The following is a 27249-nucleotide window of genomic DNA, read 5'->3' as shown; positions in this document are numbered from 1 at the left end:
GGAGGCTGTAAGCTGAAATAAACCCTTTCCTTTCAAGTTGCTTTTGGCCAGTGTGGTGGTTTGAAAGAAAATGGCACCCAAAGAGAGTGGTATTATTAGGAGGTGTGGCCATATTGGAGTAGGTGTGGTCTTGTTGGAGGAAGTGTGTCACTGTGGAGGTGGGCTTTGAGGTCTCATAGATGCTCAAGCCATGCCAAGTGAGATAGTCTATCCCTTTGGCCTGCATATCAACATGGTGCTGACCTCAGCACCGTGTCTGCGTGCACACCGCCGTGTCCCGCCATGATAGCCTGACCCTCTGAACTATAAGCGCGCCACCACAGTTAAATGTTTCCTTTATAAGAGCTGCCGTGCTCATGGTGTCTCTTCACAGCAATAGAAGAACCCTAGACAGCCAGTGTTTTCTCAAAGCAATTGAAAGCAAACTAATATACCACATCTAAAAAATGGCACAAAGCTCAGGAGGTCTTTTTGCATTTTCTGTGCAGTGAATGCTCTATTTGAGTGTGTGGCTGACTTAGTCACTGGGGAGTTTTACATTTTCAGTGAGGAAGAAGACAAAAGGAAACTGCAGCAAGCATAGCTGTGGGCCCAATTCCCACCACAGGCGACTCCTAACCGTTCACCCACGCTCGCTCTAAGGCCTGGACCACTGGCACTGCAGCAGCTCTTTGTAGAGATCAGTGCAAGAGAAACAAGCTTCCCAACATCCCACAGGACAAGCTTCTAGCAGGTTCCAGAGGAAGGACCTCGAGCAAGCTCAACTGCGCTGCAGCAATTTCGAGACCCTTCCACCATGAGGAGTCACGGCTTCAACATCAGCAGAGGAAAGGGGCTTCTGCACACATCTGCCCTTCTTACACACTTGCAGTCCTTTCTTCTCATTCCATTCATCTCTACTACAATCGTTATACTTAACTCATTATATTCAATTTCCCTACTCAAGCTGCTGCAACTTTTCTCTTGATGAGATTCAGACTAATACATCTTAATTACAGGTTGGACGGTTCTGTCCAGAAGCTAAGTAAACAAGTAAGGGTTTAAATATTTAAAATTGAGAGTTCTATTACATAAAAACAAGTATTTCACAGAGTCCATGACAAATTAATTCATATAGTCCTTAATAGAGCAACAGACTGATTATGGTCTAGCAAATTATAATTCCTGTTGGGAACATTCTATAGTTTATGATTAACAACCCCAAATGTCACCAGTTTTAGAATTGTTTTTATTAATTTTAGAAGCTCCCTAATAGTCAAGTTCTAAAAAGCCTAAAATATGAAAACATAAGTTTTAAATGTAGGCTGGAGAGATGGCTCAGCAGTTACAAGCACTTGTCCATCTTCCAGAGGACCCGGGTTCCTTCACCACAGACTTCCTAACTCTAGACCACTCTTAGCAAAGGAAACGAGCATGTGATCGCAGCATCATCACCAGCTGACGGTATCTAGGGAAGGACTTGAGATGCACTAAAGCCGGATGAATGTCTGTGCTGCCCATCAAGTAAAACCTGCTGAGAGCCCCAATATGTAATAAACCCAAGAACTCCTGCAAAAAAAACAAACGAAAAAACAAAAAACTCATTCAAGTTATCTCATAGAAAAGATCATCCGCCTTTCCCGGAAGGAGAAAAGCACTGTCCCCTCTACCAGAAAGGATTGGGAAGGGCAGAGGACAGTGAAAGGCAGGTTCAGCACACCCCAAGTTTCTTAATTTTAGAGTCACTGACCAATTTCTCAAACAAATGGGAAAAACTAAATATAAATTCAGTTTCTTTTTTTTTTTTTTTTTTTTTTTTTTTTTTTTTGGTTTTTCGAGACAGGGTTTCTCTGTGTAGCTTTGCGCCTTTCCTGGGACTCACTTGGTAGCCCAGGCTGGCCTCGAACTCACAGAGATCCGCCTGGCTCTGCCTCCCGAGTGCTGGGATTAAAGGCGTGCGCCACCACCGCCCGGCATTTTTTTTTTTTTTTTTTTTTTTTTTTTTTTTTTTTTTTAAGATTTATTTATTTATTATTTATACAGCGTGTATGACCAGAAGAGGGCACCAGACCTTATTACAGATGGTTGTGAGCCACCATGTGGGTTCTGGGAATTGAACTCGGGACCTCTGGAAGAGCAGTCGGTGCTCTTAACCTCTAAGCCATTTCTCCAGCCCCCAGTTTCTTTTTTAATCACTCCAAGATGAAAAGCATAAAGTGCCAGCTGCCGGCAGACACACAGAACAAGAGACCCGAGCCTTCAAGGGCTAACCATGAGTAAACAGAGTTGCCTTTAGAGAAACTGAAATACAAGGATTATAGGAAATGTCTTTTAAAAAGAAAACCGGCATTTCTTACTTGAGAGAGTCCAGGGGACGATGCATGTCCCGGGGGCGTGGCCGCAAGATTTGGGTGCCCCTTGTTTATTTCATGTGCTGAGTAAGGGGAAGGGGTTGGGGGTCCCGGTTGTCTTGCTACCTGTGTTACCTGTGAGGAAATCAAAAAACAGCAGATTAATCACCTGGTGTAAGTACAGCTGAAATCATTGTTTAAACTGGACGTAAACTAAGTGCTAGACTGAAGAGGGGCTTACTATCTCAGAATACATGAATATGTCCATCTGTTTGATAAATTCCTGAAGCATAGTCTCCAAACAAACCAAAAACCCTAAACAAAAAATGTTAAATGAAACCTGAAACTGTATCAAGTGTTTTCTAAAAGACACAAGAAATGAACGGCTATGGGAGTGAAGAGATTGCAGAGGCCCAGCTTTTCTGTAGTATGAGTGAGAATCACATGACTTGTTTGTGGAGACTCTCCGAACAGTCCCCTTCCTATAACGCCAACACTCTGGAGGAGTGCGCAGGAGAATGCTGAAATCAGGGTTGTCTTGTGCTACACAGAGAGGCTGTCTTGGGAGAAAGGGAAAGGCTGGAAGAGGGCTTCTGGCTAGTATGCCATCAAGCCTGGAGTCAAACCCGTGCAGCACATCAGCTGGGTTTGATGGTGCTTGTCTGTAACCCCAGCCCTCGGGAAGCACAGGTAGAAAGATCTGGAGTTCAAGGTCATCTGTGGCTACATAGCAAGCTCAAATTCAAGGCTGGCCTGGGCTCCAGGACACTGTCTCAAACCAAAACAACTGTAAGACACGGACAAAAGCAGTTATATTTCCCAATTAAAACTGGCTTGCGACTCACTTCCCAAACTGTAGACGGCACGAAAACACGCTAACAAGTCGATGAATTACATAAGAACAAGCACTGTTAGAAAGCCCTCTGCCTGACTACAGACTAATGTAAATGTTCTGAGGACAGGAAAGGCAGGCTGTGCTACTCTTGTATGGTTTGGTTGGTTAGGTGTATTAAATGTATTTTCAATTGACTCAGTGAGTAAAGTCCTTGCTACAGAAGCATGAAGACCCACCCACATTTGATCTGCAGCACCCACAAAAAGGGTGCATGGTAACTCATGCCTGTAAACCCCTGTTCTGGGGGAGAGAAGGGCATGGAAACTGGGGAGCTCCAAAGCTCAATAGTCTGCCTGTCTAGCCCAAGGCTCATTAAGAGACTCTGCCTCCAAAAGTAAGGTGGACAGCCATGAGTGGGCCAGCTATCAGCCTCTGGTCTCCACTCACTCGGGCACAGGAATGCATGCTGTCATACACACACACACACACACACACACACACACACACACACACACACACACACACAAACACGAAATCTACTACACCCCAGCTACCCCTCCAAACACATGCAATCTAATACCCCCAGCTCCCCTGGACATTCTGAAATCTTGAACTTACTGAAAACAGAAACAGGCTTGTGAGTTTTGTTTTGTTTTTTCCTTTTTTTTTTTTTTTTTTTTTGGAGACAGGAGTCTCTGTGTAGCTCTGGCTGTCCTGGAACTCCCTCTGTAGACCAGGCTGGTCTTAAACTCACAGAGATCCTCCTACTTCTGCCTCCTGAGTGTTAGGATTAAAGGCATATGCCACCACAGCCCAGCTGACTTGTGAGTTTTCCCTCAAAATTTCTCCCTAAAAATAATCTCCTACAAAATCAATGAATGACATTTGATAGCAAATCATAAAAATAATGCAAATTAAACTGTTCATTAAGTACACCAATTCATCTATCTAACACTGCCTTAACTAATGTGGTCAACTACAGTAATTTAGAACTACCCCAACATACTACCATTTTCAAAGAATAATTACAATGTGTGGTGAGGCGTGATCCTGAACATGATAATCCTTTTTTAGGAAACATGGGGCAGTGGCCAGACATAAACACAGATCTGGGAAGAATAATCACTAGGGGGTGTGGCCAGGCAGAAACCAAAACTAAGGATTTCGTATATAACCCTGCTGACTTTCCAATCACAGTATGAGCTAAAAAGTCATCCACTCTATCTGAAATACAGAAGCAGTCACTGTGAATGCAGCTCTGAGTCACCTCCACGGTATCAGCAAATTGAGGCAGTTCAGATGTTTAAGACCCACACAAAGCACTCCATCATACGTTTATGTCTGATGAAAACATGTAATTAAGCACAGTAAGAAAATATTTATGAAAAAAAATCTGACATCATTCAGAGTCCCATCAAGTAAATCAGTCTCTTTTTCAACAATAAATTGTCCCTATAAAGGCAAAGGACATGTAGCTTCTATTGAAGTCACCATCCATTACTTTAAGCCTGATTGGTGGGTCACACTTGTAATCCCAGACAGGAGGATCAAGGATTCAAGGGTAGCCAGGGCTATACACAGAATTCCAGGTCACTCTGTACCACAGTGAAAGATCTTATCTCCAAAAGCCAAATAATAAAACATAAAAGGGCTGGAGAGGCGGCTCGGCAGTTAAGGGCACTTACTGCTCTTGCAGAGGACCCGGTTCAGTTCCTAGCACCCACGTGGTGGTTCACAACAATCTGTAATGCCAGATGGATTCTAGGGGTTGTTTCTGTGCTTAAGCATGACTTGAGGATTCATGGAAATGTTTCTTTCATTTCCCTATCATCCATCTATCTATCTATCCATTTGTGTATTTCAATCATGTGGTATCAAACATTCAGACAAGGTATAATTTCTTTTTTCTTTTTTTTTTTTTTTTTTTTTTTTTTTTTTGGTTTTTCAATAAAGGGTTTCTCTGTGCAACAATCCTGTCTGTCCTGGAACTCACTTTGTAGACTAGGCTGGCCTCAAACTCACTGAAATCCAACACCTTCTGACCTACTTCAAGTATACACACCTGCACACATAGACACGGTGGAAATGTAAACTGTGTATAGTATTTTCTAAATAAATTAGTAGAGGATACTAAGACATATTTAACAACATGACAGTTTTCAAATTTTGCTATCACCATCCATCCACAAGAAGGAAGAACAGACGATAGGAGGAAGTAGAGAGGAGGGCTTTCTCCCTTTTTTGTTCTACACTTATTAGGTTGGACTACTTGCAATCCCAGTTATTTCAGTACATCTTGACCTTTTATAAAACAAGCAATTCCCCATTCCTCCTACCAGACTGCCAAGTCCAGCCCTAATAGAAGAGGAGGGGCCTAGTCTCACTGCAACTTGATATACAGTGGCTGGCTGATCTCCATGGGAAGCCAGCCTGTATCCAAAGAGAAATGGTGGAGGAGGACTGATGAGGTGCAGGGTAGAGGTAATTAGGAAGGGGGGAGGGAGGGGAAACTTTGATTGGGATGCAAAAACAAAATACACAAATGATAGATTAGATAGACAGACAGACGGGGGGGGGGGGGGGGGGATGAAAGAAGCATTTCCATGAATCCTCAAGTCATGCTTAAACACAGAAACAAGCAGACTCCATATGTTTTATGATGAACTCAGAAAAGGGTTCAGTTACAAGGGCTGTACCAAAGAAGCAGATGAACTGTTTGTTTTGATAATGAAAATAACAATGAAGCAATGATGCCTCTGTATGGTGATATTTTATTTGTACTGAAATGTGATTTTATTTGTATGTTAATAAATGAAGTTGCCTGGGGGTCAGAGCTAATAGCAAGCCATCGCAGAAGCTGGGCAGTGGTGGTGGTGCACACCTTTAATCCCAGCCCTTGGGAGGCAGAGCTAGGCGCATCTCTGTGTGTTCAAAGATACAGCCAGCATGGAGACACCCGCCTTTAATCTCAATACCAACCACAGAAGACCTGGAGGGCTGTACATGGCAGTGATGAGGAGGTCATGTGGCTGGGTTTACAACCAATGAGAAGGCAGAACAGAAAGTCTATATGAAGACAAACACACAGGAAGTGGTTCTCTTGGCTGAAGAGGATAGCTGCAGCAGTGAAGGATAAGGCTCTTAGCTCTGACCTCTTGGGCTTTCATCTTTGCATTGGCTCTGTGTTTCTTACTGAATAAGGCAGTTACTTCTACACCTCTGTACTAATATTTATGCAAAGCAGTTCTCTCGGAATTGAAACCAGATGATAAGATCAAAATAGCAATCAATTCTGAAAAACACTGAAAATTATCTCTGTGTCCTGTAGTATCAAACATTCAGACAAGGTATAATTTCTTTTTTCTTTCTTTCTTTTTTTTTTTTTTTTTTGGTGGGGGGGGTTGGTTTTTCAATAAAGGGTTTCTCTGTGTAACAATCCTGTCTGTCCTAGAACTCACTTTGTAGACTAGGCTAGCCTGAAACTCACTGAAATCCACCTGCCTCTGCCTCCCAAGTGCTGGGATTAAAGGCATGAGCTACCATCACCCAGCTAAGATATAATTCTTACAACAATTAAGTTCAACCATTCATTTGCATGCAATTTTGCTTTTATCTTGAATACAAAGAGAGAAACTGCGTGTCTGTGTTTCACTTTCCTAGGTATAAAAACAATACATCTTAGAAAGTATCTAATGTAGTGTTTAATAGACAGATTTCCCACCTCCTGCAATGTCTTTTCACATACTAAAACATTATGACCTCATGACTCAATCCCTTACTGGCAACCCTTAGCCTTAGCATGAGGCTTTGGGAACCTTTCAAACTCAAACTATTACAAAAACGGCAGAGACCAAAAGTAAAATGCTCCCAACTGGCTCTGTCTAAACAAAACAATGAAGTGGAAATTGTTTTGTTTTTTGTTGTTGTTAGAAATCCTTCTGTATTATTTCCTACAAACCATATGTATTCCATTACTCTGATCATTTTATTAAGATGGACAAATGCCAATAAGGTTTTTAAGTATCAGCATAGACAAGTAAGACAGCAAAGACCTTTAAGCATGGGTATTCAACACAGTATAATTTGCAAATACAATACTGATATAGAGCTGGGGATGTGGTTCTGTTGGCAGAGTGCTTGCCTGACATGCATAAAGTCCTAGGTTCGATCCCCGGCACTGCATAAAACCAGGCACAGTGATACGAACACTCAAGAGGCTCAGGCAGGAGGACTGGGAGGTCAGGGTCATTCTCAGCTAGAGTTGAGGCCAGCTAGGCAACCTGAGACCTTATAATTCCCCACTTAGAAGTATCAGAGTAATCCAAATGTCATGACTGGAGAAACAGTAATAAGCAGAGGAGAACAGCAAGAATATTGATTACATCTTTTCCCTGAAAAAAGTCTCTTCTCAATATGCCTCAAAGTTAGAAATTATTTCTTTCAGTATCTTATGGTACATCCATGGTCTGCTAAAACAAGGCACAATTCTACATAAAACAATATATAAGATAGGCTAAGAAAAATGCAGACTGTAAGCTGTACTGAAAGTATGAGTTAAGGGTGCTAAGATGGCTCATGGGCAAAGGGGCTTGCCACACAGGCCTGACAACCAGAGTTTGATCCCCAGAACCTATGTAGAGGTAGGAGGAGAGAATCAGGTCCACATGCTGTCCTCTGAGCTCCAGTGTGCGCCATGATGCACACGTCCACATATATCCATCAAGCACACCAGAAACAATTCAATATTTTAAAAGTTTTAATAGTGAGTTTAGCATGCACATTTTCTGTCTACAAAAAAAAACACTTCCCTCTAAAATATAGGTGTTTCTCTAGAAAATGAAGTGGTATCATAATTTAGTTCTCTTTATGTTTTTGTTACTATTTAATCAAAAAACAAATGTAGGGCTATGAACCTGCTATCTGACTATTACATTTGTAACAGTAAAATAATCACACACACACAAAAAAAAAAAAACAAATAACTACATCCTAAAAAATGTATCTACAACGTTTTGTCTTTTTTTTTGTGTGTAAATGGTGTGTGCAAGTGCAGGCCCACAGGCATCGTATGCAGCTCAGAGACTAGTGTTCACAAGTTAGTTATCTCCTTCCAACGTGGTGATCTGGAAATCAAATTCAAGACATCAGATTTGCTGGGCAAGCCATTTTAGCGGCAGAGCCATCTCACCAGGCTAAGAAAAAAAAAAATAATACAAAAATGGGTGGCATGAGTTCATTAGCCAGATGGGGCAGCACCTCCACCCCTTATATTTTAATGTGGATTTCTTATTTTTCTAGCAAGCATCTATCATTTCAAATCTGCTATCTGGAACTTGGCAGTTTCCACATTGGTCTATAAAATTCCATATAAGATGTCAGAGTGTGGCACACATCTGTAACCCTAGCCTGGGATACAAAGCCAGACTGAGGCCAGCCTAAGACTCCTAACAAAACCTTGACACAGACACACACACACACACACACACACACACACACACACACACACACACACACACACACGCAAATAAAAATGGCCAGAATGAGCCAGTGGATGAGCCGAGGAGGGGGACTCACGCTGGCGGTCCTCCGTGTGTCTGCAGCCCTGCAGAGCGCAGCAGCAAGGCTCTCATAATCTGTACCTGTGCAGTCCTCAGGGACAAACTCAGTGAGCACTTGTGGCCTGCTTGTCACCAAGTGGCCTCTTGGGCATTTAAAAACAACTATTATTGCACTATGACATTAATTCAAAATATCATACCTGTTCTACGGCTACTTAGGGATAAGATTTATTTAGCCTAACAACTCATGAACATCTCAGGTGGCCAAGGCAGCCTTACAACATGGTAGGTCTCAATTCTCTCAGTGCTAACAGTACCTAGAAACTGAAATCTGAGTCTAACTCCATCTACTACAACTACTGTCCTGAAGAAAGAGACAGGAGATTCAATCCTACTAAGAAAGTCCATCAGTCAGAAAAGCTATGCACAATCGCACTCCACAGGCTAACAATGACACAGCACCATGTCTTTTTCAAGGATTATCTACATTGATTTTGTTCAGTTTTGTTTTTTGCTGTCCCTATGGTCAAAAGAAGATCTGAAAACAGTTGATTTATTGTTGTAGTTTTGATTTCTTATGATTTGGGATTTTTGACTCAGGGTCTTACATTACAACAAAGGTAGAGTACCCTGTAACTATGTAGCCTAGACTGGCCTCAAACTCACAACAATCCTCTGCCTCAGCTTCCCAAGAGCTGGGCTCTAGGCTGTGTCCACCCAATAGGACAGCTCATTCTCTTTCACAAGTTCAGAAGCTCACTGTCAAGGGCCTCGGCTTTCCCCCAAGGGCAGAGCTGCAGGAGCACTGGAAGCTACTGCTAAATGCAGTAAGGGCTGCCTCGGAGTCAGGTCCATCTTTTTTTGGTTTGGTTTGGTTTGGGGGTTTTTTGAGACAGGGTTTCACTAAGTAACAGTCCTGGCTGTCCTGGAACTCACTCTATAGACCAGGCTGGCCTCGAACTCACAGGCCTGCCTCTGCCTCTGCATTGGAACTAAAGGCCCATGACACCACCGCTCGGGCAGTTTCCATCTTAAAACATGACTTTTACACTTACACTCTGCTGTTCCTGCTGCCCTCACATTGTTCATGACCCAGTTACATAACTGATCCAAGGCAACTGGTTTTAATTACAGGGTACCAGTGGAGCTCTGTGCTTAGTATTCAACAATAAATAATAAATTCAAATGTGTTATCAAAATCATATTGTTAAATTACTCTGGAATAGCACATGTCACAGAACAGTGTCACTAAGTCCCCATTCTGAGGTTAAGTGACTTATCATTACCTTCCAGACAAAAACTTACAACGGAAACATGCAGACTTTAAACATTTATTCTAGGAATCTTGTAAGTAGGCCAACAGCATCAAGAATGTTAATCTTGGAGTCAGAGACCCAGGCTTGAGTATTGGTGTAGCTGCACAAAAATTTAGTTTTTTGGACTACAGTTGGCTCAGTGGTTAAGAGCACTTGCTGCTCTTTGCAGAGGACCTGGGTTCAAATCCCAGCACCCACATGGCAGCTCACAACCATCTCACATCCAGTTGGGAGATTGGACACATTCTTCTGATCTCCAAGGGCACATAAAATAAATAAATCCAAAAAAAAATTAGTTTCTTTTTCTGCAAAAGGGAAAAAAGACCTGTCTTGCAATGGCACAGGTCTGAGTGTCTTACATGGCTCTTATTTAAATGGAAGAAATTACACAGTGATTCAAACTGACCTTGCAGAACTGTACAATCTGGGCTGTCCACCTTCAAATAGTGTCAATCACACATCTGGAAACACCCTGACCATAATGCTACTTCTCCCGAATGGAGACTCTTACAGCCCATTGCCCTATGATGCAAGCAGAACTCTAGTTACTGACCAGCCCACTGCACTCCTGCAGTACAATCAAATACTTCTTCTTAACCTTAAAAAAAATTAAAAAATAAAATATAAAATTAAGGTTAGCATGTGAACCTATTTATGTAATCCATTAAATGATGTTGGCTTCACAATGCTGGTATAGTGTTCAAACACGGTAGTTATTGTGTTTGTTACCAACATTTAAAGTGTAGGTTTTAAAATCCTGACTGACAGTTTCAGACTGAAATAACTGGTACTATGATTTTGATTTTCACACCTGGGAGAATATGAGGGCTTTAATCTAACGCAGCAGTTTCCAGTGTGCCCCTAGACTAGAGGCCTTGGCACCACCTTGGGAACTGGATCAATATGCAGACCTACAGACAGTAAGGCCCCAGCAACGCTGGTACAGCACCCCAGTGTCCTGCTTGCTGTTTTCAGCCCACAGAACCATAGCACAGCTCAGCTGCAGACAGCCTACTGGACAGGAACATGCTATGCTGTGTGACCAGTGTGGACCAACACAGCCTGCTGCCACAAACATCGAGTCCGAGCTTTCTCCCCAACAAGCACTTCCTTTGCTGCCTCAGTCTACCCTGTCCACATCCTACATTCCTGCACTCTACTCTCCTGATGTCCCCACTGGGTTACAAGAAAGCTTAAAATCCCTGGAGAATGATGCAGTCTACTCTGTCAAATTTTCAGATAGCCAAGAACTCACCTCCTCAAACAAAGATGCTTGTTTCCATCACGTACCCAGTATGAACAGATCTCCTCAACACTGCACACCAAAGGTAACCTTTTAGGCACACATTCAACATTATGACTATCTAAGCTTTCCACATATTTTTTTGGTTTTATTTGTCTTGAGGCAAGGTCTTTCGAAATATAGACCAGGCTGACCTGGAACTCTATATTATAGAGACCCAGCTGGCCTTGAACTCAAGAGAGCCACCTCACCTCTGCCTCCCAAGAACAGAGATTAAAGACATGCAAAGCCAAGCCCTGCTGTTTCCTACAGATTTGTGGAATCAGGGCAGTACACTACCAGCACTGTATTTGAGGCCACACCTTAACTCTCTTACAATTCACGCCCTCAGAATTCAACACACAATATTCTGATTCTTTAGGTCCCCTAGCGTACTCCAATGTCATATGTGCCCTTTTCAATTACATAGGTTTTGCTCATGTGTATAACTTCAAGCTACATCTCATCTCAAGACATTAATTCCTCAATTCAACACTGCCTCCACGGCTGGGTTTCCATGTTTTGCCAATCTTAAACTGAAAGGCACTGTTGGCCTGCTTTTATCAGAACATTCTCCGCTTTCCCTCAGGACAAGGAGCTTGAAAACAGTATCTCCAGGCGGTGGTGGCCCACGCCTTTAATCCCAGCACTCGGGAGGCAGAGGCAGGCGGTTATCTGTTACTTCGAAGCCAGCCTGGACTACAAAGTGAGTTCCACGACAGGCTCCAAAGCTACACAGAGAAACCTTGTCTCGAAAAATGAAAGGAAAGAAGGAGAGAGAGAGAGAGAGAGAGAGAGAGAGAGAGAGAGAGAGAGAAGAGAAGAGAAGAGAAGAGAAGAGAAGAGAAGAGAAGAGAAGAGAAGAGAAGAGAAGAGAAGAGAAGAGAAGAGAGAAGGGGAGGGAGGGGAGGGGGAGGGGAGGGGAGGGGAGAAGAGGAGAGAAGAGGAGAGGAGAGGAGGGAGAGGAGGGGAGGGGAAGAGAGGAAAGGAGAGGAGAGGAGAGGAGGGGAGAGGAGGGGGAGGAGAGGAGGGGAGGGGAAGAGAGGAAAGGAGAGGAGAGGAGAGGAGGGAGAGGAGGGGAGGAGAGGAGAGGAGGGGAGAGGAGGAGAGGAGAGGAGGGAGAGGATGAGGGGAGAGGACGGGAGAGGAGGGAGGGGAAGGAAGAGAGGAGGGGAGAGGAGGGGATGGGGGAGGGGGAGGGAGGGGAGGAGAGGAGAGGGGAGGAGAGGAGAGGAGAGGGGAGGGGAGAGGAGGGGAGAGAGAGGGAGGGAGGGGAAGAGAGGAGAGGAGAGAGGGGAGGGGAGGGGAGAGGAGGGAAGAGAGAGGGGAGAGGAGAGGGAGGGAGGGAAGAGAGGAGGGAGAGGAGAGGAGGGAGGAGAGGGGAGGGGAGGGAAGAGAGGAGAAGAGAGGAGGGGAGAGGAGAGGAGGGGAGAGGAGAGGAGGGGAGGGGAGGGGAGGAGAGGAGAGGAGAGGAGAAAGAAGAGGAAGAAGGAAGGAAGGAAGGAAGGAAGGAAGGAAGGAAGGAAGGAAGGAAGGAAAGAGAGAGAGAAAGAAACAAGGAAGAAAGGAAGAAAGAAAGAAAAGAGGAGGAGGAGAAAAAAGAAGAGAATAAAAAGAAAACACAGAACTTCCCAGGCAGTGTTTCAAACATGACCGAGGAGCAGACTGTGGTGGTGCATATACAACTTTCTGGTTTGCCTCAGTCAGAGGAGTCTGCTTTTGTTTAGGTGTTGCCAGTTAGTTTGGGCTTTTTCCATTTTCAGTGAGGCCCGAAACTATTTTTCTTCTCCACGTTCTACAGCTTGAGCTTCCCTGTGAGTGCACCCTGAGTTCCCAGCTAAGGTCTAGGCAGGTGAAGGAACCTCCCTCTCCACTGCCCTTTCTTATCTGGAACCTACCCTGCACAGAAAAAACAAAAGCAAGTGCTAACTCATGCCTGTTAATGCCAGCACTAGGGAGTTAGAGGCAAACAGAGCTCTGTGAGTTCAAGGCCAGCCTGGTCTACAGATGGCATTCTGGGTTCTCCAAGGTTACACACTGGATCCCTTCTTTTAAAAATATGTAAATAAACAAGCAAAGAAGAGGAAAGAATCCTTCCCCAAAGCCTATCTGGGCCAAACGTTTCACACTGACTACCCTGCTTGTACTAGAACACAATTAGCACTCCAGATAAATGTCTGACCAACCTTCAAATTATAATGCGTTTCTTCCATAAAGCTTCCCACCCAAGTCAGCTATCATAGCCTAAGAACCTACCAGAATCATACATTTAAATACTAGGCCTCTTTCACACATGTGTATGTACATCTTTTCTTTTTTCTTTCTTTTGGTTTTTGAGACAGGGTTTCTCTGCGTAGCTTTGCGCCTTTCCTGGAGCTCACTTGGTAGCCCAGGCTGGCCTCGAATTCACAGAGATCCACCTGCCTCTGCCTCCCGAGTGCTGGGATTAAAGGCGTGTGCCACCACCGCCCAGCCATGTATAACATCTTAATAATGAAGGAAAACACACACACACACACACACACACACACACACACACACACACACACAGCCCTGAGCTGGACTTTCAAAAGTCTCTTCCTTGAGGAAGTTTAAAATAATTACTTCACACATGATCCTAATTGTATTTTTTGGAATATTTTTTAATTATTAAAGAATGTTTATTTAAAGAGGACTGATGGGGCTAGAGAGATGGCTCAGAGGTTAAGAGCACTGCTTGTTCTTCCAGAGGTCCTGAGTTCAATTCCCAGCAACCACATGGTGGCTCACAACCATCTACAATGAGATCTGGTGCCCTCTTCTGGTCTGTGAGTGTACATGCACACAGAACACTGTATACATAATAAAATAAATAAATCTTAAAAATAATAATAATAAAAAAAAAAAAAGAGGATTGATGGCTAACGCCTTTCTTTAATCCCAGCACACTGGGAGGGAAAGGCAAGAGGATCCCTGGAAGCTTGAGGCCAGTCTGATTTATATATTGAGCTCCAGGACAGCCAAGACTACAGAGAGAGACCCTGTGTCAAAAAAAGCAAATAAATGCTGGGCAGTGGTGGTGCACGCCTTTAATCCCAGCACTTGGGAGGCAGAAGCAGATGGATGAGACAGAGTTCGAGGCCAGTCTGGTCTACAAAGTTGAGTTCAGGACAGCCAGAGCTGTTACAGAGAAACCCTGTCTCAAAAAACAAACAAACAAACAAAAAACCAAATAAATAAAAAGTATAAAGGGGCTGGAGAGATGGCTTGGAGGTTAAGAACAATTGTTATTCTTTGAATTCCAGAGGGACCTGAATTCTGTTCCCAGCATTCACAACTACCTGTAACTACAGCTTCAGGTGATCTAATGCCCTCTACCAGTCTCTACAGATACTGCCATACACATGGCACAGACATATAGACCCATCCATACACGTAAACTTTTAAAAATATATCTTGAAAGAATAAAATTGTACCACTGGTTTTATAGTTCTAAAAATTAACATATCTTTATGGATCTTTAGAATCTTTAAAACCTAAAGAAATAAAATACCCTTCTATGTTATGTTCTATATGAAAATTGAACAACTATAGAACAGTTTACACATACATACATACTCAGCCTCCAGTACTAGGGACCTAACTCAAAAGCCAGCCACCCAGCAAGGGCTCTACCATGAACTGGGACCCCAGCCCCAGAGTCACAGTGAAACACAATGGGCAAAGCCCAAAACTGTCCATCCCGCTCAAGCTGTGACCTGCAGGAGTCCAGACAGCCAGGTGTGCTCATGAAATCGAAAACAGCATCAAGTGCAAGGTACACTGGCCAGTGTCTACCCAATTACTGTTAAAAATCAGCTCTCCGCTCATGCCACCAATGTGTTAACAGTAATAAATCCATTCTCTAACATCTTATGTCTATTCTTTTTTTTTTCCTGAAACTAACTGCACCTTCATTCAGTACAGTACTTATAGCCCATCCAACTCCTGAGGACCTGTCTGACCACTACCATTCCACGGAGTTGCTTTGTTTCTGAGCAATGATTCATGGGACACTTTATAAAATGGCTCAGGGGATGGAATATTCCACAGCTTAGAGAAACACTATCAAAGTGCTCTGACACAGATTCTTCCTACTCTTATCTGAGAACCCTGAACGCCATTCCTAACTGGCATTTACCAGCTGAGCCCTCCTTTACATTTCCAAGGTTAATCCTTCTTCTGAAGGAGGAAATCAAGCAAATACATATTAAATAATATTTTAATTAGGTCCTGATTTAACATTTAATGAGAAATCCACATGAAATATTAACGAAGAATCTAAACCTTCATAAAAGTCATTCATTGGCAGATCCAAAGACAGGCAGGCAGGCAGACGCAGACTGGCCACAACAGCCTGAGTGAGGGCCAATGGTGCAGACAGGCGGACTTCAGAGGGACTTCAGGACACGGAGAGGTTTACTGGGAAAACATCTGCTCTGCCTTGCAGTCAGCAGACCTGAGTCTGGATCCCCAGTACCCACAAAAGAGCAGTGCCTGGGGGCACAAAAAATAGTGCACTCTAAGAGTTCGCGGTCAGCTAGACAAGCTGCAACAGTGAGCTCCAGGCTCAGGGAGAGACTCCCTCAGAAGACAAGTGTTGTTGGCTATTTTATTACTCTTTTTTTGGGGCCTGCCACCTAGCTCCCAAATAAATTCACACACAGAGGCTTATTATTACTTATGGATGCCCTGCCTTAGTTTGGCTTAGTGTCTAACCAGCTTTCCTTAACTTAAATTATCCCATCTATCTTTCGCCTCTGGGATTTTCCCGTTCTCTTACTTCTGTAAATCTTACTCTCACTCCGTGGCCGGCTGTGTAGCTGGGTGGCAGGCCCCTGGAGTCCTCCTCTGGCTGCTAGGTTTATCCCTCTTTTCAGGTTTCTCCCTCTGTATCTTTTCTCTGCCTGCCAGCCCCGCCTATCCTTTCTCCTGTCTCACTATTGGCCAGTTCTTTATTAGACCATCAGGTGTTTAATACAGGCACAGTAACACAGCTTCACAGTTAAACAAGTGCAACACAAACAAAAGTATCACACCTTAAAATATTCTACTACAGACAAGGTGGAAACCCAGAATAATAGTACGTTCTTTAATCCCAGCACTAAGGAGGCAGAGACAGTCTGGTCTACATAGTGAGTTCGAGGACAGCCAGAACTACATAGTGAGACCATGTCTTATGAACAAACAAACGAAAATGAATAAATAAATCAGTAAAAAGCAATAAAGAAGTCACCCTACATCAACCATCTACATGATCAAACACAGGTTCAGTCCAGACACTCCAATACACAAACATGCACACAAATGGAAGACATATCTCACACACACACACACACACACACACACACACACACACACACACACGTATGCATACCCAAAAAGCATGCATGACAGCTCTTATCTATAAATGCCTATAATTTTGGGAGGTTGAGACAGGAAGATGCCGTTAGTGTTAGGCCCGTCTAAGTTCGGTCTAGTCCCTGCTTCAGCTATATAGTAAGCCCTGCCTTAAAAACAGAGACAAAAGGAGACCCATGGCCACACCCAAACCCTAACACTTGGGCAACTGAGGCAGAAGAATAGTGGGCTCCAGGGCAGCCTTGGCTACTTAGTAAGACTCGGTCTTCTCGGGATGAATGCCAGCTGTCTTGCCATTCTCATGAGTTCTCAAAAGTTACCGATGTGCATATTCTGAACGTGCACAGTGCGCTGGGCATCAGCTTTGTCTCCGTGTGCGTAAATAAATCACCACTTGGCTGGTCTTACAACAATGGACTGTTCTGTAGGTGACAGCAATCAAGCAGATTCCCACCTGGCTGGGCGCTACTGCCCAACAAGAACTGACTGAGCCAGGTCAGGCTCCCCTGCCGTAGGACCTCCACTGATGTCCAGCTACAGGATGGAAGAACCGGGACTTAATGATAGATATGTAAAGTGTAAACTGCCTACAAGGATCAAGACTGTGACAGCATGAAAGCAATTCCTCTTTGAAGAGCGACTTAAGTAGCACACAGCAATCTTTGAAAATGAATTAATAGGAAAGCCTTCTTTCTGGTCACCCTGAAGACAGACTTCCACCCTGAGAGCAATCACTATTCAATTACTACGTCTAACTACAATCACATTATTCACTGGCTGAACAGTCACAAAATCTGATTTCTCTAAAGACAGAAGACAAAATTCTGCAACATGACAGACTTACTGCACGGCCACACTACAGAAAGTTAACCACAAACCTCCTGCAGATTAGCTCCTGCCTACCCTGTCTGCCGTCTCTCCTCTCCTCCGTAATACACTAGCACAACTGTTCAAGTATTTGTTTGAATGTTCATGGTTCATTAATGGGATTGATCTCTCAAACCAGACATTGATAAATAACTGAATTGATAAAATAACCTAACTAATCATGAAGGCATTCCAATAGGCCTGTGCAACTTTGGGTACATTTTGGATGACCAGCAGAGCACTTATCAGAAGTAACTACTCAAGTCTACAGAAGATGACCAACCAGAGTGCTGGAAACTTTCTACACTGACCACGAGTAAAAACTGCCTTTCATGGAATTTAACCAACTCAATTCAAGTGGCATAATAAGCACCACATGCCAAGGAGGTAGGGGAAGAGCTAAGGATTAGCCTTCATTTGATGGCACACAAATGGGGCAAATGAAAAAAAAACAGAAAAACAATGACCTAATATCGAAATCTTGAGACCTCAACTAGGCACTAAAGACTTGAAAGCACCCAGTCACATACTTCCCTCACAGTGGCAATAATGTGTACACTAATACAAAAGTCAGGAGTGGGGAATTTAAATTATTCAGAATGTAAATAATTTCCCAGGTGTAGTGGTACATGCCTTTAATCCCAGCACTCTGGAGACAAAATCAAGAGGATCTCTGAAAATGTAAAGCCAGTTTGACATGGATAGCAAGCTCCAGAACCACCACAGATATATGGTGCCACTAATGCAAAATAAACAAACAAGAAAGAATGTAAATAATTCATTAGAAATGCCAGCACTCCAGAGATAGAAGCAGGTCCAGATCTGTGGGTTCAAGGACAGCTTACTTTACATCACAAGTTCCAGGCCAGCCATGGATACACACAAAGGCCTTAACTTAAAGTAAAACAAATGTAATTTTTAAACTGGGGAAGAAACCAGCGACTAGGAAGGCTAGGGCAGACGGATAGCTTCACCCCAATAGTCTGGGACCATTCATGTAATATAGAAAGAACCAGACTTTAAAAAAACAGAAAGTAGCTGAGCAGTGGTGGTACACATCTTTAATCCCAGCAGAGGCAAGCAGATTTCTGAGTTTGAGGCCAGCGAGTTCCAGGCTAGCCAACACTACACACACACACAAAAAAAAAAACAACACAACACAAAACACACACACACACACACACACACACACACAGGAGAGGAGGAAGAGGAGGAGGAGGGGGGGGAGGAGGAGGAGGAGGAGGAGGAGGAAAAAAGCAGGTCATCTTTTCTGTTGTTTTGGTTTGTGACTTCTTGAGACAAGGTCTCACTGTGTAGCCTCAGCTAGCCTGGAATTCACTCTGTAGAGCAGGATTATGGTGATATATTGTGTACCCTAACAAACTTGCCTGAGGATCAGAGGACAGACACAGCAACTAGACTAGACACAGAGGCCAAGCCGTGGTGACACACACCTTTAATTCCAGCACTTGAGATCTCATGCCTTTGCTTGTGAAGCACACACACACCTTTAATCCCAGGAAGTAATATGGCAGGGCAGAGAAAGGTATGAACAGGAACTCACTGTCTTTAGACTGAGGATAAGAACTAGTGGCTGGCTGCTCTGTTTCTCTGATCTTTCAGCTTTCACCCTGATATCTGGCTCTGGGTTTTTTATTAAAAGAAGATCTAAGCACAGGGCGTTGGTGGGGCACACCTTTAATCCCAGCATGCAGGCAGAGGCAGGGGGATCTCTGTGAGTTCAAGGCCAACCTGGGTTACAGAGTGAGTTCCAGGAAAGGTTCCAAACCCACATAGAGGAACTGTCTCAAAAAACCAAATAATAGGGCTGGAGAGATGGCTCAGAGGTTAAGAGCACCGACTGCTCTTCCAGAGGTCCTGAGTTCAATTCCCAGCACCCACATGGTGGCTCACAACCATCTGTAATGAGATCTGGCACCCTCTTCTGTATACATAATAAATAAATAAATCTTTAAAAAAAAACAAATAATAATAATAATAATAATAATAATAATAATAATAATAGTTCAATTTAAAAAAGACAATCTAAGATTTGAACAACACAGCCTCGAACTCAGTCGTAGAGGTCCACCTGGCTCTGGCTTTGCCTTCTGATTACCGGCAGGAAAGGCGAGCACCAACCACCATGCCAGGCTGAGAACATCTTGTTTAAGGGTAGTTTTTAATGCTTGAAGTTCCTTGTTCTTCTAGAAGAGGCACAATAATATACAATGTGCACGTGTTACATGTATGACAGGAACTTTGAATATTCAAAGTCAAGGAACTCTCACAAATAAACCCACCAGCTGAGAGTCAAACTTGTCTATAAACTTTAGAGGAAGGTTCGGTGGGTAGAAGACCTCCCTTGCAGGCACTTCCATCACAGAGTTTTCATGGGCTTATCTTTAGAGTATGAATTACACCATCAAATGTCTTATTTATGAGCTATCTCAATAACTGCTTTTTTCGTAAAGTTAGGGTACCTCAACCATGACTCCTAGACTGGCCTGGAACTCACAATGCCCTTGGCTTTCTCTCTCTCTCCTCCCCCCCCCCACCTCCATGAAGTTTTGGGATTAGAGGCATGTATAGGCTATACACCTGTTCTTTGAATCAATAATTTCATTTTCAGAAAGGTAATCTACAGAAATCATAGCCATAATACAGAAAAAATTATAAATTCAGTTATTTTATAACAGCAAAGAACTGAAAACAAGTCATCCTTTGACCCCAAAGCAATGTTTGTTTACAGGAAGCTGACTTGTGTCAACAACTATCTCCATTGGAGATCAGCCCCAAAGAATAGGACCAATAAATAGGATTGGCTTGATCAAGGCAAACTCCCAAGGCATTACATAGACTCTTCTTTCCCTTGCATCATACATTAAAGTCATCCTTATACACAATTGACTTTATTTTCAAAACATACACTAGAAACAGTCATTACTTCCACGTCCAAGTACAGCACAGTCACCTTTGCCTGTACTACAACAGACCCCCCTTCTACCTTACCACACTGCCCACATTGTAGCTACAGTGACAATTGAAAAGGGAAATTAGTTCCATTTCTCTTAACCCTCCTTGTGCATTCCATTATACCAGGACTAAGTTCCCAAACCTCTACATGGCCTATAATTCCCCCAAGTAATCTGACGCCCCAAGTCCGACCTCTCCACACCAGCATCTGCACATTTTGAAGCTTCTGCCCACCCTACAGACATCCCGGGGGCTCTGTACTGCAGGTCCTTCAATCACGGGTGCTCTTTCTCCAGAAATGCTTTGTTTTGTTTTGTTTTCCCCGGCAGTAACAGTCTGACTCCAGAGCTGTGCATATGCTAGGCAAGTGCCCATCAAGTAGCTCAAGCTAGCCCACAACTCCCAAGGATTAGCTTCACAGTGTGCATTCTACTCCTGGTTTTCCAGTTCTCTCAAATGCCTTTTCAAAGAGAATGTTCTAGAATGTGTTAGCTAAGTGAGCATATCCATTCTCTACCCTTTTATCTTGCCTTGTTTCCACCACAGCGCTAATCCACTAAACTGTGTAAGTCTTTACTCTGTTAAAAGACGGAACACCCAACTCTTTCAGTTGCATGCACTTGCCTAAAATTTCCAAGACCCTGGGTTCAATCTCTAAATACTGTGCAAAAACTAAATTGATTCAGAACTCAAACTTTTCACAATCTTATTTAGACTACAGTCACTTATTGACCCATTTCCTTCATCAGACTCTAAGTTTCCTTACAGCACAGGAATAAATGGCAGATAGAGAATGGGATATTAATAGATGGGTTTGTCACATCTCAAATTCTCATAGGTTCACTGGAATACATCATTTTAATAACTGAATTGTCTATCTGTATAATGAACCTTCTCTTACAAATTCATCATTCAAAACATAATTCAAATCTCATCTTGTGTTTACTTAGCCAATATTTATGCATATTTTATATGTAATCAGGGAGGGGAAAAGTAAAAGAAAAACCCTCAATTAAGAAAGGGAAAACTAGGGCTGGAGAGATGGCTCAGCGGTTAAGAGAACTGGCTGTTCTTCCAGAGGTCCTGAGTTCAATTCCCAGCAACCACATGGTGGCTCACAACCATCTGTAATGAGATCTGGTGCCCTCTTCTGGCCTGCAGGCATACATGCAGGCAGAACGCTGTATATGTAATAAATAAATAAATCTAAAAAAAAAAAAAAAAAAAAAAAAAAAAAGGGAAAACTAGCCGGGGGTGGTGGCGCACGCCTTTAATCCCAGCACTCAGGAAGCAGAGGCAGGCAGATCTCTGTGAGTTCGAGGCCAGCCTGGGCTACAGAGTGAGTTCCAGGAAAGGCACAAAGCTACACAAAGAAACCCTGTCTGGGGAGGGGGGGGGGGTAAGAAAAGAAAGGGAAAACTAGCTGGGGCAGTGGTGGTGCACTATTAACACAGCACTCGGGAGGCAGAGGGAGGCGCATCTCTGAGGCCAGCCTGGTCTACAGAAGTAGTTCCAGGACAGCTAGGGCTGTTATACAGAAAAACTGTCTTGAAAAACCAAAAAGAAAAGAAAGGGAAAACTGTGAGTTCAAGGCTACCCTGGTCTATAGAGTGAGTTACAAAGCAAGTTCCAGGACAGCCAGGACTGTTACACAGAAAAATCCTGTCTCGAAATACAAACAAGCAAAAAGAATATTCAATAAAAATTTAAAATCAGGAGGCTGGAGAGAAGGCTCAGTGGTTAAAAGCATTCACTGGCTGCTCTTCCAGAGGCCCCACATTGGATTCCCAGCACCCACAGGGCAGAGTACAACCATCTGTAACTCCAGTTCCCAGGGGATCTGATGCCCTCTTCTGGCTTCCGAGGGAACTACACACACATGGCGTACAGTAGACATGTAGGCAACATCCATACACATAAAACAAATACAAACTAGAAAATAGTAATTTAAGATGAGTGTAAAAAAATTAATTACAAAAAGTTGCAAACCCAGCATCCTGGTAGAATTCCTAAGCTCCTGCTATGCACAGGACCTGGGCTCTACCCCACCACTTACCAGTGTAAGCCAGAGTTCAATACATACAGATGTGGGCAGATGTGGGCAGGAGTCCAAATCCAGGTGATCATAACACAACGTTCCCCTCACTCCTATTCCTTAAGATTACAAAGGTGGGTAGGGTTAACCGGTCACATAATGCACATCTGATTCTCCTGGGAATCTGACTGACCTTCCACCTCATGCCTATGTCAATCCAACACTGTTAGGATTCACACAGAAACATGACAAAGACGCTTGGAATGCTCACCGTGCTGTAGACTGTGGAGACCGTGGGAGGGAAGAGCCGATCCTCCAGAGGCTGTTGTACGGGTCCTCTAGGAATTCTGGAAGGTGAGTTAAGGAGAGAATTCAAATGGAACTGCTTAGCAGTTAGAGAAAATTTTGCCAGTGACCCATGGTTTTTACCCAACCTGTGGTTCTGTATACTTACTACTTCCAAGAAACTGAAAAATTAAGTATTTCAAATTCTCTAATGTGGTCATTGGTTCCCACGATAAACTTCCATTGGTAGGCAAACAATGACTAGAGTCCCCAAACCTTAAGCCCAGAGACTCGACCACCTTTACTTTAGACAGAAAAGAAGTGCAAGCAACGTAACCAGGAGAGCAAGGTCAGCAGACGGACGGACAGACAGACAAACGGAGGGCAGTGGCACCTCCTACCTCAACTCCCAGCACCTGCATAGCTGAAGCAGGGCTGCCTTAGTGTGAGGTCCGCCTCAACGAACTGACGACAATGCTCCAGTCTATTCTAGCCACACAAGCTCAATTGTTCCCATTTTCTATGAACTTTTTAATTAAACTAATTTCTCTACATCTACCCACCAGCTTCCCATTTTCATTTTATTTTATTATTTTTCTTGTTTGTTTTTTCAAGACAGAGTTTCTGTGTAGCTCTGGCTATCCTGGAACTCACTCTGTAGACCAGGTTGCCTCTGCCTCCCGAATGCTGGGATTAAAGGAGTGTACCACCACTGCCCGACAAGTTTCCCATTTTTAAAAACAGGTTCTTCAGCAATCACTTAAAATATTTCAGAACACAAAGGCATTAAAAGACAAAAGACTATCATTTTATTTTATTTTAACTTGAAACTAGGAGATAGTATTAAGAGCCACTGGCAGTGAAAGTCCATGGGGTAAACAGCAGTGACAGCTGGAGTTCAGAGGTCAACCTATCAGAACTAAGGGATCTGTTAGAGGAAACCGTCACGCAAGGCGCTATGGAATTCCTGCCTTTGGAATGAACTGGCTCTCTCTTGTTGTAAACTTCTTGTGCAATAACAGCCATGATTCTCCCCATTTACTGTGCATCTCCATGTTATGTGTACATGTGATCTCACGACTGCATCTCAATCTTGGGCACAACTTTCCCTATACATTTGGGGTAATTGGATAACTTTTCCCAGCTGTGTTTATTTTTCATTAACATATATATGGCCAGGGCCATTCTCTGAACAAAAGTATTTCAGCAAAGATACCTTTTTCCAAGGACAAAACTGTACATAGATAAACATTAGTTCATCTCACCCACAGATAGAGAAAAGAACCACTAACAATTAAATCCTCAACCCCTTACCTTCACCCTGGGTTATTTACATAAGACCCTAACTTAAGAGATTTACTGCTCACATTCCTGGGATGAAGTTTTAGCCATTTGTTAGTTCCTGAGTTAAGGCAGTTACTTCCCACTGACCCAAGGAGATTGCTGTCAAGGGCAGGGAGGCCATAGGTGCCAAGCTTCTTTCTTGCGCAAATTAAGTTTTATTCCTCCTCAGCTAGGGGCTATTCCTAGATTCCCTAATTGATCTTAGCTTTAGTTGACCCTGCCAGAGAACTCCCCTTCAGTCACTCCCCTTTTGGGTTGTAATTGGAAGCTGACATTTATTGCTTTATGTGTGGACCCTGTGACCCTGAAAACTTCCAGCCGGAATTGCTTTGCCAAAGAAATACCGTGTGGGTATATAGACTGGTTCTCGGAGAGCATTGGGAGGATTGATGGAGAAGAACAAAGATGAGGACAGAGATGGAAAGAACTAGATAGACATGAGAGAACAGCAGAAGGGACTGAGAACAGGAAAGGGGACAGAGAAGAGCTAAGTATGAGAACAGGAAAGGAGCTGCGTAGATAAAAATTGACTGAGAAGCCGGGCGGTGGTGGCGCACGCCTTTAATCCCAGCACTTGGGAGGCAGAGCCAGGCGGATCTCTGTGAGTTCGAGGCCAGCCTGGACTTACCAAGTGAGTCCCAGGAAAGGCGCAAAGCTACACAGAGAAACCCTGTCTCAAAAAAAAAAAAAAAAAATTGACTGAAAAGAAAAAGTGAACAGACTAACGAACTCTGAGTGCTTAGATTCATTGAATATCTCCAGATCAGATCCTCGGCTGGTTGTTAGACTCTGCCTGGGAGAGTCTGGGAGACCCTGGGAGAAAACAAAATACAGGCTGGACCCTTTATTGTTTACGTGAAGACAGGAATCGTCCTAGCTGGTGTGGCACTATTTTCAAAGAGAACTGCTTATACGATCAGACATATGTAAGAGGGACAGAGACACAGCACTGTCCCTGCGTGATGCCATGACATGCTGGACTATGCACCTTCTACAACAGCTACAAATGGTACAAATTATTTGACTTTCACCTATTTTGTTTTAAATTCCAACAATTCTGTAATCTGATTCCAGCTGGCTGATTTATTTTTTTAATTATTGTATCATAAATCCCAAATGAAAAAATTTCCCAACAAATACTTAATACTTCTTGTATAATGTTTCTTTCTAATTCACGTGGAGAGTTGGGAAGACAAGCTAAGAGCTACAGCAGGGGTGTGACTCTCAGCTATGATCCCAGCACTTGGGAAGCTGAGGCAGGAGGATCACTGAAAGCTCAAGGCCAGAATGGTCAACAGAATGAGTCCGAGGCCAGCCAGGGTTACACACTGAGACTCTTGTTTCAAAGAAAAAAAGAGAGCTGGAGAGATGGCTCAGGAGTTAAGAACACTGGCTGTTCTTACAGAGGCCCTGGGTTCAGTTCCCAGCACCCACATGGTGGCTGCTCACAACCATCCCTAACTACAGTTCCAGGGGGATCTGATGTAGTAGGTAGCCATTCCAGCTTGGATCTGGAAGTTCCAACCCCCATTGAGACTCTGGCAACTGTCACGCCTACAAGGCGGGGCGCGGGGAGGCGCCTGGGGACCCGAGAGCTGGATGGGCCAGCGCTCTCTCTGTGCCGGGACGCTGAACAGTGAAGGTGGACTGTGCAGAGCTCCGGAGAACACCGCTGGACTGCGCAACACCTTCCCCAGACCCTGCGACCTACCCATTACTTAATTTGTGAGTTACGCCATTAAATAAATATCCTTTTAACTACGTGGAGTGGCCAAAATAATTTCTCCAATAATCTGATGCCTTCTTCTGACCTCCACAGGCACCAGGAGTGCGCACACGCGCGCACACACACACACACACACACACACACACACAAACACATGCACTACTCATATATATGAAATAAATAAATCTTAAAAAATTACAGAGTGAAAGAACAAAAGTAGTAGGCTTTTGTTTGTTTACATTTTAAGAATGACTCTAAGTTGCCAAGTCTGAATCATTAGTAGATTCTCTATTTCCAAGCAGCCAGCTCAGATGACCCAAAACAAAACAAACACACCCTGTGTTTCAGTGATTAAAAAGTCTAAAGAGACTACAGCCGTCTCTAGACAGTTTTTAAACTAGCAACCTAACACAATAGTTAAATACTTTGCACACACGCATGCACACGCACACGCATGCCAAAGCACTGTAAATGCTGCACTGGGAAGCAATGGGTCTGAAACATTTCATAAAGGAACCGCTTCATTTTAACCACACACAACATAAACACCATTCAATCCACATGCACCCTTCACATTCACACACACATCGTCCACATGATGCACACTGCATGCACACACAATTTAAACCCACAAACTACCCATACACAATCCACACATACACAATATACATACACATGGCACACACACTCTACATTATACATATACACACTATACATACACACTCCACACACTATACATATACATATCCTACATGTGCACTCCACACACTATGCATATAAACTACACAAAGCACACACTATACATACACTCTCCATACAATCCACAAACACATTATATATACCACACATACATTATGCTATACACACACACACACAGTAGTAGAAAGGAGAAGCCTATCATGTTCCAGGACGACGTCCTCATCATGAGCTCCCAGCTCTTTGAGACTGAAGGGCCGCTGAGCTGAAACACTCTTCACACTGAGCTCCACAGTGTGTGAGGAGATGACAAACGAGCCATCCTTTCTTCTGCACTGCCAACTCCATTGCTTTTCTCAGGAAGGACTAATTTTCAAGATGGGCGCAGCAGTTCTCAAGGGAATCCAGTGCTCTGCCTGAGAACCTAAGCCACTCAAGAATCCCGCTCTCTGTTCCTCGGCGAGCTAATCAGATGACTATAATTACAAGACTGCTAGAGACACCATTTGTCCATGTTACAGGAACATTCTTCCTCTGTTCCTACAATAAAGAATGCTGACTTCATTTTTATATTCTATGAATTAACAACTAAAAACTGCAGACTATATAAAAACAAAACT

General features: G+C 43.4%; 1 protein-coding gene across 25 annotated transcripts in view; it reads right to left on the bottom strand.

Moving 5' to 3' along the window:
• The window catches only part of Eif4g3 (eukaryotic translation initiation factor 4 gamma 3), a 233280-nt gene that overhangs the window by 158477 nt on the left and 47554 nt on the right, over nucleotides 1-27249 (bottom strand). For 21 of the 25 annotated variants that reach the window (XM_037203103.1, XM_028875356.2, XM_028875355.1 and 18 more), the window contains 2 exons: nucleotides 22850-22925; nucleotides 2337-2465 (listed from right to left, as the gene is read on the bottom strand). Coding sequence is in view for 19 of the 25 variants with exons in the window: in XM_028875352.1 (XP_028731185.1) it covers nucleotides 2337-2465; nucleotides 22850-22925 (205 nt within the window). In the remaining 6 variants the exon portion in view is untranslated. The other 4 variants (XM_037203101.1, XM_037203105.1, XM_037203104.1 and 1 more) reach the window with 4 other exon arrangements.

Source organism: Peromyscus leucopus, chromosome 2 (assembly GCF_004664715.2).
Source record: "Peromyscus leucopus breed LL Stock chromosome 2, UCI_PerLeu_2.1, whole genome shotgun sequence".
NCBI lineage: Eukaryota > Metazoa > Chordata > Mammalia > Rodentia > Cricetidae > Peromyscus > Peromyscus leucopus.
This window is presented reverse-complemented; position numbering and strand designations above follow the sequence as displayed.